This window comes from Dendronephthya gigantea, unplaced genomic scaffold (genome assembly GCF_004324835.1).
Source record: "Dendronephthya gigantea isolate DGI-Jeju-01 unplaced genomic scaffold, DenGig_1.0 000074F, whole genome shotgun sequence".
Classification (NCBI taxonomy): domain Eukaryota; kingdom Metazoa; phylum Cnidaria; class Anthozoa; order Malacalcyonacea; family Nephtheidae; genus Dendronephthya; species Dendronephthya gigantea.
Genome location: NW_021163084.1, coordinates 73133 through 92131, shown reverse-complemented (window position 1 = coordinate 92131; position 18999 = coordinate 73133). Strand labels below are relative to the sequence as shown.

The 18999-nt window shown below is 35.2% G+C and overlaps 2 protein-coding genes and 1 pseudogene across 3 annotated transcripts; 1 reads left to right on the top strand and 2 right to left on the bottom strand.

Moving 5' to 3' along the window:
* Positions 1-46: 46 nt before the first annotated feature.
* LOC114531803 lies at positions 47-2441 on the top strand (annotated as a pseudogene).
* A 3601-nt stretch (positions 2442-6042) lies between these two features.
* On the bottom strand, positions 6043-7744 carry LOC114531808. Of its 2 annotated transcripts, none has more exons than XM_028553425.1 (5): positions 7650-7744; positions 7144-7223; positions 6726-6876; positions 6231-6400; positions 6043-6103 (listed from the first exon to the last, which is right to left on the bottom strand). In XM_028553425.1, the coding sequence occupies exons 2-5, from the start codon at positions 7210-7212 to the stop codon at positions 6050-6052; spliced, it is 444 nt and encodes a 147-aa protein (XP_028409226.1). In that variant the 5' UTR covers positions 7213-7223; positions 7650-7744; the 3' UTR covers positions 6043-6049. The 2 variants fall into 2 exon arrangements, with proteins under 2 accessions (XP_028409226.1, XP_028409227.1); XM_028553426.1 differs by having other exon boundaries at positions 7144-7226; positions 7650-7742.
* A 6425-nt stretch (positions 7745-14169) lies between these two features.
* Positions 14170-18123, bottom strand: LOC114531729 (transmembrane protein 138-like). The gene is made up of 4 exons (XM_028553347.1): positions 17888-18123; positions 16919-17090; positions 15726-15801; positions 14170-14684 (listed from the first exon to the last, which is right to left on the bottom strand). The coding sequence occupies exons 1-4, from the start codon at positions 18010-18012 to the stop codon at positions 14575-14577; spliced, it is 483 nt and encodes a 160-aa protein (XP_028409148.1). The 5' UTR covers positions 18013-18123; the 3' UTR covers positions 14170-14574.
* Positions 18124-18999: the final 876 nt, after the last annotated feature.

The following is an 18999-nucleotide window of genomic DNA, read 5'->3' as shown; positions in this document are numbered from 1 at the left end:
AAAACATAAAATTCTATGTATCAATGCTGGTAATAGCGATCGCTTATAACTATTTTTCGGGATTAAAGGGAACCCAGACCTACCGCTACGACTCATTTGCTCCAGTTCGTGAGAGTGGTCAAGCTGTGTGGTATGTTGATGGCAAGGACTACATGGCAGCCGTAGCCGATGCTATTGAGGCGGCTGAGGCAGAAATCCTGATCATGGACTGGCAAATGAGTCCTGAAATCTTTATGAAACGACCAGATACCGGAGTCGATGATCTATACTGGCGACTGGATAAGATGCTTATGAGAAAAGCTGACGAAGGTGTTAGTGTCTACATTTTGTTATACTGGGAACCGAAACAAATATTCGACATCGGAAGTGAACGTGTTTTAAAACTGTTGAAAAATCATGAATACATCTCGGTTCATCGTCATCCTGAAAAGAAGCTTTTTTTTTGGAGTCATCATGAAAAGATGGTGATTGTTGATCAAAGTATTACATTTGTCGGCGGAATTGATCTCGCTTATGGTCGTTGGGATACACGTGACCATGAATTGATGGATGATTTTCCCGTCCATTCTGCTGTAGACGCCACTCACGCCACCAGGGCGCCAGATGAAAATCCTCTCGGGAAATTTGCTCGTTGGATTGGCAAAGATTATGTAAATACGTTTTTCACAAAGGGAAAGCACATAGACTGGGATAAACCTTTAGAGGGTTACGATGGAGTTGAGAGAAATGAAATTCCTCGCATGCCTTGGCATGACGTGGGCTGTGCATTCACTGGGGATGCTGTACAAGACGCTGTCAAGCATTTCAATGACAGATACAATTTTCTGACTCATCGTTGGTGGCAGACGTATTGGGACTCGTTTTCTCACAACTTCTTAAACACTAGGCTGATAAACAAGATATTTCCAAGATACAAAAGCAAAGCAGAAGAAAACGTGTTCAATTCTAGACGCGGTTATAACGTGACCGTTCAATTTCTGAGATCTGTGGCTGAATGGTCAATCGGTCAAAAACCAGAGACCTCGATATTAAACGCTTATATAGACGCCATTAACAATTCTAAACACTTTATTTATATTGAGAATCAGTTTTTTATTTCCTCACAAACAGGTTTTTTCCGATACGTTGAAAATCCGCTCCAGGCTGCGCTCGTGGAAAGAATTGTACGAGCACACAAAGCTAATGAAGATTTTCATGTCATGCTTATCATCCCTTTCAAACCCGCGTTTCCCGGTACATTGGACGGAAATGATTGGAATAGCGATGCTTTACGATCGATAGCATTTTGGACTTTCGCTTCTATTTACCACGGGGACGATTCGTTATTGGGAAAACTTAAGAAGGAAAACATTTCAGAAGAAACTGCGAAGAAGTATTTTTCCGTGTTCAGCTTACGTACGTATGATTTGATTGGACGTTATTTCGTGACTGAGCTCGTGTATGTACACAGTAAGATGATGATTGTCGATGATCGTTTGGCAATCATTGGATCTGCCAATATTAATGATCGCAGCATGCTGGGTGATCGCGACTCCGAAGTCGCAGTCATGATAGAAGATTTGGAATTTACTAGTGGTAAGATGAATGGTGCTCACTACAGGATGGGAAAGTTTGCTCATAGCTTGAGGTGTGATCTGCTTGAAGAGCATTTAGGTTTGGTCAACAACAGAGACGATTTATTTCATTTCACCATTAACGATCCACTGGCACCAGGCTTTATTACAGGTGTAAAGCAACGGGCAGAATTGAATACAGCTGGTTTTCTAATAGTGTTTGGTCCAGCTGTGTTTTCAAAAGACGAAGTAGAAAATTCTGAAGCATTAAATCGTTATGAAGGATTCCCTGTCCCTCGTGAAGCAACAGATAAGGCTAGGAAAATTCTTAAGCAGATAAAAGGAAATCTTGTAAATTATCCTTCCCAATTTTACCTTAATAATTTGACAAATCTTAGATCATCCATGTTGGACTTCGGTGGCATGTACGTCATGCTCAATCAAAAGCAGCAGGCCAAACGTACTACAGCTTTTGCATGAATCATATTTGTGGTTGTGGGCCCAGCATTGAATGCTCATAGATTCGATTTTTTGAGCAATTGTTTTATAGAATGTGAACATAAATATACAATTGTCAAAGGAACAGTACTCATATATGCACACTTTAAACTGGCTACTGAGGTTGAATGAATAGGACTTATCAGCCTCATTTCCATGTTATGTCATCAGTGTTCACAGCTTAATGCACTAACTAATGCATGGGTGTACTAAGGCCTATTCAGTGACACAATTTTGAAGCCAGAAAGCTACAAGATAAAAAAAATATTAGTTCCAAACCTCCAAGATGACTTTCAAGTTATAGTTATAAATAGCTCTTAAATTGTCAGTCATGTCCTGTCAAAAATCAAAATGTTTATATTGTTCTTTCTGTGCATATTGTGCATCATTTACATTGACAACAAATATTTATTCTGATCAGTAAATTGTTTTCTGTTGTATTTCTATGAATAGCTATAATAGAAACATGGGAATCTAAGAACTAACTTATATCTCTAGAACACATTTGCTGGACCACACTGTCTTAATTAATTCCTAAAATATGTTCCTATAATACTAATTTTTTAGGGAGAATGCTATCCCTTGTATGAAAACATTACAATGGGCTGAATTAGCTTTATACCAAGCCTCATGCTGGTTCTCTTGGAACTGATAAATAAGTTCTAGAAGGAAAACTGGTCTGACAGAGTTTTAACACTAGCTGCCAAAACCTATTTTCTTACTTGCAGTATTCACAAATATCAATACTTTAATACTATGATAGTATTTCCATACTATGTTAATTTAATATAGCACAAAGGCATATTTCACACCAGAGTGTTACCCTCTCTGACCCCCAGAAATTTCAATAGAAATAAATAAGAGCCTAATAATATTTATCAGTGACACATGTGTTTCAATCAAGATCTGTTCAAATTAAACAGACTACTAGAAAAATCAATTAAGGAGACTTTTGAGACATGTAACTTATCAATTAATAACACAATTTATTATATGGAATATATACAATTCATTGAATCCTCTATTCTGATTGGTTGACAAGTGGTCTGTAAAAACCCATATATATATCCGGACCATGGTCCGAATATTCAATATATCTGGACCAGTATCCTGGATGCCTCATGCTGTTCAACCATATAATAAACAGATTATTGACCTTGTTTGTTCGATCTGTACTGTGAAATATCAGACCGAGGTTTCTTGCAAGCCTTGGTCTGATATTTCCCTGTACAGACCTCACACATGGTCAATAATCAGTTAATATTGCCTAAACATATTCATTCTACCTGCTAGAAAATGAATTTTCAATATGAAAGAGCACAAATAATAACACAGTTTTGAACACTAGAACATATGCATGATACAGCTATATCGTAGCAATTAAAGGGTTGGAGTTGCCCTAGCTCCTTGCCGGCACAAGTATGCTGCCTCAATCGTTCAGGGGCCTTATCTGCCAGAGAATAAAGTTATATTAATTTATAAGGTCCTGAAATCGGCTTAGAATTGCTTGGAATAGATTAACCTTTATGGCTTTATCGACGATACTAGCAAGTAATCTACATATCTAACCTTCGCACTCTGTACTTCTTGACGAATCTTGCAGAACGTTAACTGAAGACTTGAAGATCGGTTCCTTGTGTAAGTACATCTCTTCTTTATATCCTGGTCAATGGTACATTTTAAAATACTACCTCCATTTTTTTAAAGAGTTTTATTAGAAACAACTAACATGTTTGGGCAGCTGCTATATTATTAATGTCGATTGACGATTGTGGATATCTTTCAATTTAACCGCCACGGGCCCGCGTGCTATTATTCTATTGTTTACCAGCTGATGTCAGCGGGTTCATCCGTGAACTTTTGTTACCCTCTCTAACTCCCTCCCTCTTCTCTCTATAAGGATTTAGACTTTTACGTGCGTGTACGTGCGTATGAAAAACGTGTAAGTGGAAAACAGCCTTAAATTTACTGCATCTAGCTGAGGCTGCTATTATTTGATAAATATAAATAAAAAGTCGTCATGGATAACAGCACAATGGGAACCAAAGCTTTCCCACAAATGCTTCCTACAAGAGAGCAGCATCGCTAACATTGGAGACTTCCTTATCGTGGTTAAATTAGCGTGCCTAAGTACAATTAGCCTAATTGGCGTCATCGGTAATGTATTGATTATGCAACTTTTCGTCATATCTATCCGTGATCTAAGTTCGTTTCACATTTGTATTATTTGTGATTTTACGAGTGAAAAATTCATTAAAAACTGATTCGCCTGTCACCAGGTTAATTCATTAGGATCGTTTTAAGCTTTGGGAATCCACATCGTGAAAAAATCACGTTTGGACTTTTTTATAAGTTCATTAGCTTTATTACAAGCATTTTTATATTTTGGACCAAATTTGATCCTTTGCATCGATTTTTATCAAAACGCTTTTTAAGGGAGCTTCTTTCGTTAATATTTTGATAATAAGTCCCAGCTCATCTATACCAATTCTACCAGTCATGGAGAAATATCCGGTGTACGAAGAATCCATGGACAAAGTTTTGTCTCAGGAAATAATTCACGATACTAACTTCTTATTAACCGAGCACGAGGTCTTTACCGAGAAATATCGGGTCGAGGTCTTTCAGTTGTACAGACCGAGCTTGAAGAGGGAGGCTTGTACAAAAAGATCGAGGTCCGATATTTCTTGGTAAAGACCGAGCAAGCGAGGTTAATAAAAAGTTTATTATATGGCATAAGGCATGTATTTGCACTTGAAACGAACAAGAAATGCATAAATTCGTATTAGTAGCCTAGTACACATTTGATAAAAACAAAAAAAATATTGAATTATTACGTCACGAGCCATCTCAAAAAGATGAAATAAAGATGGCGGATTTTAATGGCGGATGATGATTTTGGACATTTCTTACACATTTCTTTCAAAATCAATTAGATTTTCTCTTGAGCATTTACTTGTGCCTTTTTCATTCAGAATTTCTCTGTTTTTCATCTCGTAATGGATCGCCGGTAACGCCGTAAAAACCCATATATATATATATCCGGACCATGGTCCGAATATTCAATATATCTAGACCAGTATCCTGGATGCATTACGGGAAAGTAATGGACCGCTGAAAATTCTTCTCAGCCAATCACTGAGCTCCATTTCAGCGGAAGTGACGCTTGCCATATAACTATTGACTGCCATTTGCAGTTATTTAAATGAGATATTGAAGGCTTGAAGGCGCGTTGGAAGGTTTGGTTGTGATGTCCCAAGCTCTGGAAACGATAATGGAAGAGAGCTTTTATAAGAGTGTTGTGCCTGATCTCTGGGCTAGTAGACTTACTTTACTGTCCTTTTCACTTTCCAGTTTCACTTTCTGAATGAAATTCATCAATTACTTGCAGGTAATGGTGAATTAATGAGTTTTATTTTAGCTAGTTAACTTATTATTTAATATACTAACGTTTATTTAATCAATTATCATTTCTAATACTACCCTGCATGCACAATTTAGAATTACACTTTTATAGAGTTACATTTTTAATGACTAAAGTAAGTTAAGTAACAACATTAAATGTTTTCTTTTCATCTTTCACTCGGGCTGTAGTTTCACCATGACCAAGATTTCTTCTAAAGAGGCATAAATTATACAAACGCATTCAGTTCTAAGTCTGCATGGGCTTTTGTAACTGCAAAAATGATAAAGTTATATATTAAAAATCTAAAATGTTATTATAGTTAAAATGCGTTTTCAAGCAAATTATCTATCATGTTATATGAAAATTATACATATAACTTTAATTGCCCAACTCGAGTAATTCAAATTGATACAGGACTCCCCCCTTACCCCGATTTTCCCTGTTGGCCCGCAAAAAGCCTGATACCCTATGCACCTTTGCTGTCTTCGCTGGTCGTAACTAGATACTTAATTGGGGGTGTATATTCATTTATTATAGTTTACTTTACATACTATAGGGACAATTGCTAACAAAATATTGCCTCACCGAGTTACTAGCAATGGCCATTACTGCTCTTCCAATGATTATATTTATTCCAGTAATTTTGCTACAATATATAAGAATAGCCGGTTATTAATATTGGTATTCATCCATATTTCACCGTTTATGTTAACTAAAAAAGGACCACGCAGGGGTTGGATTTCGAGTTGGATTTTATAATCGTGAGCACGTACTGCAGCGGCTATGTCGTGTTCGTAGTGTTCACGAACTTCCTCCCAGTTACAGCATTCAGCATAACATTCATGATTCAAACCACGGCGATTACGTTCGAAGAATTTAGAAGCATCTTCCCTCTTTAATAAGATATCATCCATCATGTCATAATTGTCATTATCATCACGAACTATATAGTTGGAAAACATAATCTTTATTAATTAATATGCATGCCGACTTTTTTGAGGATTTTGGATACCGGTATTATTCGGGATTGAAAAAAGTTATAGCTTTTGCATTAGGTTAAATTGAAAAATGATAATATATAATATAAATAATCCTAAATGAGAATTTCCTTCAATTCAAAAGGTCTGCATGCGTTTGCAATAAAGGTTTCTTTTAGATCACATGCAATAAAATATTATTTATTATAGCTACATTCCAGTTTCCTCGGCAAATTCCAATTAGAGATGCGTTAGAACATACAGGTCACCAATCAAAACAGAAATTCATACCCTTAGCTTCCGTTGTTTCCTTCTTTAACATATAAACACCATTTCGTTTAGCGCAAATGAAGAAATTTTCCCTGCCATCCTCGTCTTTAATCAATTTTCGTTGGCCGAAATTTTCTTCGTTGCATGGCAGGTCTGGGCTACGTTTACTGAGCTAAATAAACAAGATTAACGCTACTTTTATAGGTACTAAAAAATACGATTCATCATGCAGTTCAACACTAAAGGCCTGCATTTGCATGCATGCATGGCCTTCTACTATATATTTTAGATTTATAGATATGATTTTATTCCAGTCTATGCCTTTAAAAACTATTCATATATTGTTATCCAGTGTTAACTTTGACTGAGCAGCTGCTTTTTCTTAGCTCAATTATCTCTTCTCAGTCTTCAAGTCATATATATACATGCCTTTGCTCACCTTGGCGTTCATCGTGGAAAAGCACATCAACGCCACCGAACTGAATATGAAAATGTTTACTGAATACATGATAGCGACTTCTGCTATGAATATAAAGTTAAAAGATACGCAAAATCATTGTTGTTAATATTGCGGAAATATTTCTGAAAACAGTTTTTTAGTTCTACTGACCGACATTGAAACATTCCTCTGTACTAATCTTTTATTGAAGTTTCTCTCGGTATTATAATCATTCCCCGGTGATTTAAATCCTTATATACTCTATTCTCATTTAGGGAAATCTCTATATTAACCTTCCTGTATAAATAACAGTTCGGATGTTATGCATGGTCAAATCTCCCAGAAAATTTTAACTTGCCTATGCCATTGTGGTTTGGCGAGAGTTAACTATATATATCATGAATGAATATAAATTGCGCGGTTAATGAAAACTCAACTCGATGCGTATGCATGCATAACTAAATTCTAAACTACATTAATAATAATTTTACCACATAGAATCTTACCAAACGTTTCCTTATCTTTTTCTTGCAGGTTTAAATTTGAATCGTTTTCGCGATTGTTCCTCTCCAACGTTTAATGGCTGAATAAAGTGAGGTTCTGATGTTTAGTGTTTAAAAGCCTGAAAATTGACAGGATGTTTCTGCCACACATGATGAAAATATTTTGCTGAAGCCATGCTTCAGTGTACAAAACATTCAAACTATTTCGCTGTGAAAAAATCATCGTCCCCAATTGCTTTTGTAATTAATTTAATCAAAATCATATATATACTGTAGCATGCATATAAGATGAAATTCAGGTCTGTTCCTCTTTTAACAGTAAATAAATTTATACAATAAATTTATAGAATGTAGTTTGGTCGTTTTGTTAAATAGCCAGGCTTCAGCAAAATATTTTCAACATGGGTGGCATGATGACATCCTGCATGTCAATTTACCGGCTTTTATAAATGATAAACATCAGACCCCACTTTATTCCGAACGTTCGCGAGAATTACCGAATCAAATTTATGCAGAAAGAAGAATTAGAACGTGTGTAGGTCAAATTGTAAATGTTGTTTTTATTTTTAATATAATACATTTTTAATTAAGAGCTGAAAATTCTGTAAATGTATAAGAAGCATACCATATTGATTTCAGTGATTTCATTTACATAAGCATGCATGCATGTGCATCGGGTTGAGTTTTCATGTATATTATTAATAATGCAACTTATATTCCCGAATCCTGACTGTTCATCAGGGGCCAGTTGTATGAAAGCCGGATAGTGATATTTTTAACCGTTCTAAAAATGCTCGAAAAGCGATAAAATTTCATCTTTGGGACCTGCAATTATTAAAGAGGTCCTTGATTTAGGGATACTAAGATTTATTCAAAGTTATAGCAAACAAGGGGCGAATTTAAAGCGATTGAAAAAAACACTATCCGGTGGATTGCGCTATCTGGCTTTCATACAACCGGCCCCAGTTGTAGTTCATTCTATCCAAACCATGTACATTTGTATATATAAAAAATCTATGCAGGAAGGTTATATACTGTAGATTCCCCTAAATTAAACAAGACGCCTGATCTGGCGTTAACTCCGGCGCACGTGCCAGTCTTTAATATAGAGCTTCTGAACATAAACAATACAGTTCATATTCGCATTTAGATGCCTTGCGAGTTGCGAACCTATAAATGTTCGATTGCGAAATTTAGAAGCACATCGTACTTTAAAAAGTGTAGAAGTTCAATTGTTCAAAAATGTAAATAAACCGCATGATACATTCGCTTTGTCTTACACTTTGCTTTTGGAATAGGCGCTTATACAGTTATATTAAATCTTCAATCCTGTGCAAACTACGACGTGTCAACGCGCCCATACACGACTACATCATCTTATTAAACGGCGAAATAGCAGCGATATTATTAAAATAGGAACAGAATCTACATGTATTAAATATATTCTTACGTATACCCCAATTCAATCTAAACTTAATCGAACAGCATGAAAACAACGGTTTATTTGTTCCTCTTGGAGGAATTGCCGTATCATGCGAGCGAAATCGAATCGCGCATCGGAAAATTAGCCAAAGCTGTACACCACAACTCTTAGAAGATAAGACTGGGACGTAGATAAATACGGTTACATACACATTTCAAATACTAGAATGGTTCGCGCCATTTCAGACTTGCGACGACGAAAAATAATAAAAAAAAAAAACAAAAACAAAACAAAACCGAGGCGAATTTTCAACTCCGTCGCTGACGCCGGAGTAAATAGAGTATAAATGACGGGAGGATATATAATATTAATTGTAAGTAACTTTACTCTATTCAATTAATATTGAAAGGAATGTGGGTCAGTAGATTTAAACTTTTGCATTCATCGTGCAATAAAATCAAGTCGACAATAGGACTTACACTACCTAACAAGGAAAATAATTAATCATCAAGCCTTTCATTGTATGAAATGCATCTGCATTCCTGGAATCAGCCATATCCGCAATTTCTTCATGATTATGATATCAGTACATCAGTGCAAATGTTCATTCTTAACATATCAAATGTCCAAGTGCCACACAACTCATCTCATCGGCGCCCGTCAAGGGTAAGTATGGTAAACACGAGAACATTTTTGCCTATATTATTACCTGTGTTCCAACTCCAAATTTATTTTGGAGCAAATCATGTTCAACCATATTGAAACCCCACAGAGTATTGTACGCCTAATAACCGAAAGTAATTAGCGCGGATAATATACCTACGTATTATTAAGTAATATTAACTATAGTTATTTGTTAAATAACCAGGCTTCAGCAACATATTTTCAACATGGGTGGCATGATGATATCCTGTCAATTTACCGGCTTTTATAAATGATAAACATCAGACCCCACTTTATTCCGAACGTTCGCGAAAATTACCGAATCAAATTTATGCAGAAAGAAGAATTGGAACGTGTGTAGGTTAAATTGTAAATGTTGCTTTTATTTTTAATATAATACATTTTTAATTAAGAGCTGAAAATTCTGTATAAATACCATATTGATTTCAGTGATTTCTTTTACATAAGCATGCATGCATGTGCATCGGGTTGAGTTTTCATGTATATTATTAATAATGCAACTTATATTCCCGAATCCTGACTGTTCATGATATACATCAGGGGCTAGTTGTATGAAAGCCGGATAGCGCTATCCACCGAATAGTTATTTTTTTAACCATTCTAAAAATGCTCGAAAAGCGATAAAATTTCATCTTTGGGACCTGCAATTATTAAAGAGGATTCTTGATTTAGGGATACTAAGATTTATTCAAAGTTATAGCAAACAAGGGGCGAATTTAAAGCGAATGAAAAAAACCACTATCAGGTGGATTGCGCTATCCGGCTTTCATACAACCGGCCCCAGTTGTAGTTCATTCTATCCAAACCACGTACATTTGTATATATAAAAAATCTATGCAGGAAGGTTATATACAGGGTGTCTCAAAAAAAACGCAACCACTTAAATATGCAAGAACATTAATGCAGCTCTAAAGCGCAATAGATAAGCACCTCTGGTCATTGAAAATGGCTCTTAATCCTTCATTTAAAATGCTAAAAGTCATTTTAGCCGAACTATGAGGCAAACTTGAACCATATTAATATTCTTGCATATTTAAGTGGTTGCGTTTTTTTTAGACACCCTGTATAGATTCCCCTAAATTAAAATAGAGTATAAATGACGGGAGGATATATAATATTAATTGTAAGTAACTTAATTTACTCTATTCAATTAATATTGAAAGGAATGTGGGTCAGTATAGATTTAAAATTTTGCATTCATCGTGCAATAAAATCAAGACGACAATTAGGACTTACACTACCTAACAAAGAAAATAATTAATCATCAAGCCTTTCATTGTATGAAATGCATCTGCATTCCTGGATTTAGCCATATCCGCAATTTCTTCATGATTATGATATACATCAGTGCGAATGTTCATTCTTAAATCTTAACATATCAAATGTCCAAGTGCCACACAACTCATCTCATCGTTGCCCGTCAAGGGTAAGTATGGTAAACACGGAGAACATTTTTGCCTATATTGTTACCTGTGTTCCAACTCCAAATTTATTCATGTTCAACCATATTGAAACCCAACAGAGTATTGTATAATTAACCGAAACCGAAAGTAATTGGCGCGGATAATATACCTATACGTATTTTTAACCATACTTATTTTTTAAATAACCAGGCTTCAGCAAAACATTTTCAACATGGGTGGCATGATGACATCCTGCATGTCGATTTACCGGCTTTTATAAATGATAAACATCAGACCCCACTTTATTCCGAACGTTCGCGAAAATTACCGAATCAAATTTATGCAGAAAGAAGAATTGGAACGTGTGTAGGTCAAATTGTAAATGTTGTTTTTATTTTTAATATAATACATTTTTAATTAAGAGCTGAAATCTGTAAATGTATAAGAAGCATACCATATTGATTTCAGTGATTTCTTTTACATAAGCATGCATGTATGTGCATCGGGTTGAGTTTTCATGCATATTATTAATAATGCACTTATATTCCCGAATCCTGACTGTTCATGATATACATCAGGGGCCAGTTGTATAAAAGCCGGATAGCGCTATCCACCGGATACTTATTTTTTTAACCATTCTAAAAATGCTCGAAAAGCGATAAAATTTCATCTTTGGGACCTGCAATTATTAAAGAGGATTCTTGATTTAGGGATACTAAGATTTATTCAAAGTTATAGCAAACAAGGGGAGAATTTAAAGCGAATGAAAAAAATCACTATCCGGTGGATTGCGCTATATCTGCATGGCTTTCATACAACCGGCCCCAGTTGTAGTTCATTCTATCCAAACCACGTACATTTGTATATATAAAAAATCTATGCAGGAAGGTTATATACAGGGTGTCTCAAAAAAAACGCAACCACTTAAATATGCAAGAACATTAATGCAGCTCTAAAGCGCAATGGATAAGCACCTCTGGTCATTGAAAATGGCTTTTAATCCTTCATTTAAAATGCTAAAAGTCATTTTAGCCGAACTATGAGGCAAACTTGAACAATATTAATATTCTTGCATATTTAAGTGGTTGCGTTTTTTTAGACACCCTGTAGATTCCCCTAAATTAAAATAGAGTATAAATGACGGGAGGATATATAATATTAATTGTAAGTAACTTAATTTACTCTATTCAATTAATATTGAAAGGAATGTGGGTCAGTAGATTTAAACTTTTGCATTCATCGTGGAATAAAATCAAGACGACAATTAGGACTTACACTGCCTAACAAGGAAAATAATTAATCATCAAGCCTTTCATTGTATGAAATGCATCTGCATTCCTGGAATTAGCCATATCCACAATTTCTTCATGATGATCATGCGAATGTTCATTCTTAACATATCAAATGTCCAAGTGCCACACAACTCATCTCATCGTCGCCCGTCAAGGGTAAGTATGGTAAACACGAGAACATTTTTGCCTATATTATTACCTGTGTTCCAACTCCAAATTTATTTTGGAGCAAATCATGTTCAACCATATTGAAACCCCACAGAGTATTGTAGGCGTATAGGTTCCTAATAACCGAAAGTGATTGGCGCGGATAATATACCTACGTATTTTTAACTATACTTACTTCCTGCATTGTAAGAATGTTCATGACGACGATGAGATGAGTTGTGTGGCACTTGGACATTTGATATGATAAGAATGTACAGGGCGCACTGATAAATACATAAAATCTCTCACATTCAAGCTGATTAACGCTTTGGATGGTTGTATGGCTTGGCTTGTGTGTGTGTTCCAGTGTTCCTTTCTCCTTTGATTGTGACGTTTGGTCACGTGGTTGACAGCACGCATGAATTCGGGGGGTTCGCACGTTGCACTGGCACTTGGATCTAATCTTTAGAAGAAACGGAAAATGCAGACACATGTCTATTTTTAGTTATTACTTCTATATTTTTAAATAAATAACATCATAAAAAGTTATGATTAGCTCTGCTTTTCAGTTACACCTTACTCCAATTTATGCTTCAATTTCACCATATTCAGGGTATGGTAGAAAACGGATGGGCGGATGCGGATAGATTCTTGCGGATAATGGTAGAAAACGCGGGTAAATTCGCGCAGATAATGGCAGAAAACGCGGGTAAATTCGCGCGGATAATTGTTGAAAACGCGGGTAAATTTTTTTATTATCAAACTATCGTAATTTAATTGTTGTTTTAGAAGAATAACCGCTTAAATTACACATTTAATTATTTCGATTTTCGACGGTGGACAAAAAATGAGTTTAACTTCGCACAAAGTCATTAATAATATGTTCCTTCACGAAAACGATTTCACTCGAATCTGTCGCTTTCGTCCATGGAGTAATCAACTGTTTTGAAAGGCAGTTAAAAGGCAAGCGGGAAAATGCCTCTAATTGTGTAATTTGTGTTCTCGTCGTTGACTTGAAAAAATATTTACTTCATTGGTCACTGACAATGGATCGCTGAACATCGCCCATGAATTACAACATATGAAGGCTTTAACGCCGATTTACACTGTCATATATACATTGTAAAAATGGCATAGTTAATTCACGTAACACGCATTTTGTATCATTGAAAAGCTTAAGTGAGCTAAGGGGAAGGGGGGGGGGCATACTATAAATATGATTGAAATTTAGAGTAGAGCAAAATGCAATTTTCCCCTTTTCAGGAGTAGGAATCTTAGAAATCTTACTCGTTCCTCAAAACAAAACATGGTTACGAGCTCGGACATCATTGGACAATATTAATACAAAGTATATGTAATACAAAAATATACTTTCAATGTTCTTTAATTCCGTTCAAAAGAGAATGGCGTGCGTATAGTGAAACAGTAATTCTTCGCAATTTAAAAGACATTTTTTCGTTTTTTTATTTCAGTGTTTATTCTAGCGGAAGGCACTTAGCAGTTTAAATGAAGATAATTGTTGTTTAATGTATTCTTTAGATAGTCTCATGCACAACAGCAAATAAACGAGGACACTCCTGTATATTGTATAATATTTACACAATCTAGGTTACATTCAGAACAATTTAAAACTTGGTATCACTCATATTCTTAACACTATAGCGTGAGTCGGCTACCTTTTAATGACGTACACAAAAGTTAAATTATAATGTACAAATTTTTCCACATGCGAATTTGCATTCCGCGTGTGGAATATAATATCATTCACGCCATTCAAAAAACACAAAGCATCTACCCAGTACCCACTAAAACATATGACCAAGCTCAACTATTCTGAATCCTGAATCCAAAATATACACACATTCTTTCGCTGATAAAGTGGACAGGACTATACATCTCCCTTTTCAGAAGGTATTGTACCATTGGCCTTTGACCACAACTCCGTACGATTGTTGGATGATGCGTGGTAGCTAATACGTTTAGTGTACTCTTGAAAACTCTTTTCGTAACCATTCAGACTCCTGGTAAAATCTTGGATCACCAAGTTTCAGACAAGTTCTCTTGTAATAATAGTAATAGAAAACGGATCCTGAAAAAAGATTATCCATTCTTAGATTCTGCAAATTCTCCGAACTCTTTTTCAAATGAAATATCTTAATTTCTTGTTTCTATTAATGCTTACACCAGCATTAAACACTCCCAGGCGGTTTTGTGGGAATTCTAAATTCTACAATACAATGTGCAGTAATGGCAGTTTAATATCCACTCATAACTCATTTTCTCTTTTCTAGGCGCAGAGTGGTGATAAAACTACGGGTTATAGAAACGAAGTTGGGGTAAAACAATAAAGCAAGGCTTTGGGTAAAATTTCTTGGCTTACGAAGTTTCAGACAAGATTTCTTCTATGTAATAACAACACAAAAAACTGATCCTGAAAAAATCATAATCCACGACTAGACTTTTGCAAAGTCCTTTTCAATTGACGTCATTCCTATTTCACTTGATGTATCAAATTACACCACTCTTAACCTTAAAAATACTCCCAGGCTGTTTAGGGGAAAGTCTTAATCCATGAAATATGCAGTACATAAGTTTCAACTCATTCTCAGGGCATAACATACTTCCCTCAGTGAAGGTCGGTGATGAAACTAATGATTATATAAGAAATATTAAGTGTTGGTTGACACAGTTGAGGGGGTTTTTTAATGCATGGGGGCATCTAAGTCCAGTTAATCTTTTTATGACTGGCACTAGGAAAAAAATTGATCATTATAATTGGATTGAGTATTAAAACAATCATTTTGATCAAAATGCATAGTGGTCATCATTTTATCAACTTTATCATTATTTAATTTAATTTAAGCATTGTTTAGTCAACAGTCAACTAGTAAAGTCTTAAAATGCTCATTGAATAGCTCCAAAAATATCACACCTTTAAAACTATCAATATGCACGACAGTGGTGGCATCAGCCCAGAACAAGATATAAAATATATATCAGGATGCACTAGGAAACCCTGTCATGGAGGCTCGCTACACTCACTAGTGTAAAGCTTTCAGTTTGAAAGAAAACTTTCATATGCAGCCCAAATGTAAAAGGTTGAAAACACGTCAGTTTTAGTAAGTTATACCTAATCTTTGAAAAACATAAACAACTTGAAATCCACCATCCCATATATACGCCTCTGGATCTCCCCATTTTCTTGTCTATGAATAAGAACAAAATTAAACAAGATTTACAAATATATTTACCATTATCTCTCTAATGTGGACACATTATGAAAGGGTACATATATGACAGGATTGTGTGAATTTGATGATCAGATATAAATATGATAGGATAAATATAAAGATGATAGGATTGTGCTTTTTTCCTAATTGAAGCAAATATTCGGAGGTCAGAAAACATTGAAACTTATTAAAATCATCAAGCAAAGATTTTACATGTATTGATGTATATATACAGAGTGTTGTCTAAAATGCCTTAATCAAATGTGCATTGCAATAGAAGTCTTTGTTATATATATATATATATATATATATATATATATATATATATACAGGGTGTATCAAAAAAAAGGTAATCCAACTTCAACAAGCTATTGTACGTGAACTACTCAGTCTATGAGCGAATTGTTTTCACATTCGGAAAGATCAGGCTTTTAACTATCGGATGACATGTTTTTAATACCAAATGGTGAAAAAGTGAGCACATACGAGGCTGATAAAAAATGTTAGTCGCAATCGCATATTTTCACCTTTGAGCCTAATTAAAGCAGTGCATAACAAAAGAAAAAAACAATTAATCATGAGCATGTCACAGCTTGCACTGGTTTTATGCCGCATTGCTTGGAATGTTCTCCTTATTCCTACTTAATATGCATATGCAGGTAGTTTATTCAAAAGCAAAAGTCCCAAAGAGAGTTAATTTTCAATGGTTTTAGTCCCAACTCTCAGAGGTGAAAATATGCGATTTCGACTAACAATTTTTATCAGCCTCCTATTTGCTCATTTTTTCACCATTTGGTATCAAAAACATGTCATTCGATAGTTAAAAGCATATCCTTTCGGAATGTGAAAAAAATTCGTTAATAGAATGAGTAGTTCACGTACAATAGCGCACCAAAGTTGGATTACCTTTTTTTTGATACACCCTGTATATATATATATATATATATATATATATATATACATATATATATATATATATATATACACCCATTTGCAAAAACGTTGGCCGCAGATAGATACATAGATAGATACTCGAAATCTAATTAGAATTGCATATGTTGTGAACACTCTGTATCAGGCAGTTTTTACTTACCATTGTCCACACATGCAGACCCAGTGAGAGCAACAGATATGAAACAGTTATAATTATAGTTGTCTTAAACTTTCTTATTAATAAAAACACAAGTCCAGCTTGGAATATATATGTATTGAAAAACACCAGGAAGACAACAATCAATGCAAACAGAATACAAACATCTTGAATGCTAAAATAAAAATTTAGACATTTCCAATATATAAAAAACATGAGGAAACTTGAGAGATAGGACACAGTGAAAACCAAGATTCTGGCAAGTTGCAAACATATGTTTCTACAACTTTGCAAAGAGGGTTTAAATTTAATTATACACCATTGAATTGGTGAATTGTATGTCAGCATGCAACTGATGCAAGCAAGCACATTAAGGTTACCACTTTGGCCTGAATTGCTACCACGCATAATAAAATATTTGCTAAAAGCATGATCATGTTAACTTCACTTGAACCATTTTGAATTATCGATTTGGCAGAAATACAACCTTACCCCTAACATTTTATTATAATTTCTTAACAATTCATCCTAAGTGAATTTGCAGTTAGAATTCTCACAAACATTGTGACTATGCCCTTAAAACAATCTGTGACAGTAGTTTACCACTATCTGCTTGCTGCTCTGTACCACTGTTTAATGACTGTAAAGGCTAATGATTAGCAAGATACTATTCACCAAACAGATATTCCTTTAATGTTTCGAATGAGCTATATAAAACAGTGCTATCTTGTAAACATATCCTATAACGCTCAGAATTAGACAGATCATTCATCCAATTAGACCTTTATAACGATTAACCCCAAACAAACGACGTTCGCAAACACTTTCACAAAGCGAATTGAACCGATAAAAATTTAAAAACAATAACAACGAAAAATTTGTTTACAACGTACGTTGGCAAAACAACAGAAACTCAAAATTTCGCGCCTAATAACGTGTTTAAATCTCTCGAAAAAACACTCAAATACTTACATAAACAGCACTAAAAGGATGACATCTTCAGCTCGGAATAAGTCCCCAAAGGAATTGATAAAAATATCAAAGAAAAGGAGTGATAATTGTAGGTAAACTACGGGTCTATACCTTGAAACGCGCATTACTCGACGACCATATTGTTTTGATTTTTTTTGTTTCAAATTTTTTTATCCGATTCGTAATTTGATTCCGTTTTGCGCCGTGAAAAATGTCAGCAATTTTACGAACTTTGAGACTTGATTTGATCACATGATTTGACCTCTGAGCGCATCTACAACTGGAACAGTAACAGGTGATTTCCGTGGCATCGATCACCAAAATCTTGAGGCACGAGATTGCTGGAAGGGGAAGACAAACACAAACCGAATAAAACATTATAGTAAACGGGAGGAGTGTCGGTTCTTTCTCTCTAGAGGCTTTGAACATGAATAATTTTCTGGGTCATTCACAGGTGCTTGTTTATGTCGACGCTACTGTTATAGGCAGTTGATCAGTTCCACCAAGAACGCGTTGACTAAAATTAGTTGCGACAAGGACAATCCGCCCCTTAATCCTCAGGATAATTACTCCGGCGTCAGCGACGGAGTTGAAAATTCGCCTCGGTTTTGTTTTTTTTTTTTTTTATTGTTTTTTTTTATTATTTTTCGTCGTCGCAAGTCTGTAATGGCGCGAAACATTCTAGTATTTAAAATGTGTATGTGATTGGATTTATCTATGTCCCAGTCTTGTCTCCCAAGAGTTGTGGTGCACAGCTTTGGCTAATTTTCCGATGCGCGATTCGATTTCGCTCGCATGATACGGCAATTCCTCCAAGAGGAACAAATAAACCGTTCTTTTCATGCTTTTCGATTAAGTTTAGACTGAATTGGGGTAAGAATATATTTAATACGTGTAGACTCTGGTCCTATTTTAGTAATATCGCTGCTATTTCGCCGTTTAACAAGATGATGTGGTCGTGTATGGGCGCTTTGACTCGTCGTAGTTTGCACAGGATTGAAGATTTAATATAACTATATAAGCGCGAATTCCAAAGGCAAAGTGTAAGACAAAGTGAATGTATCATACCGTTTATTTACATTCTTGAACGATTTAACTTCTATACTTTTTAA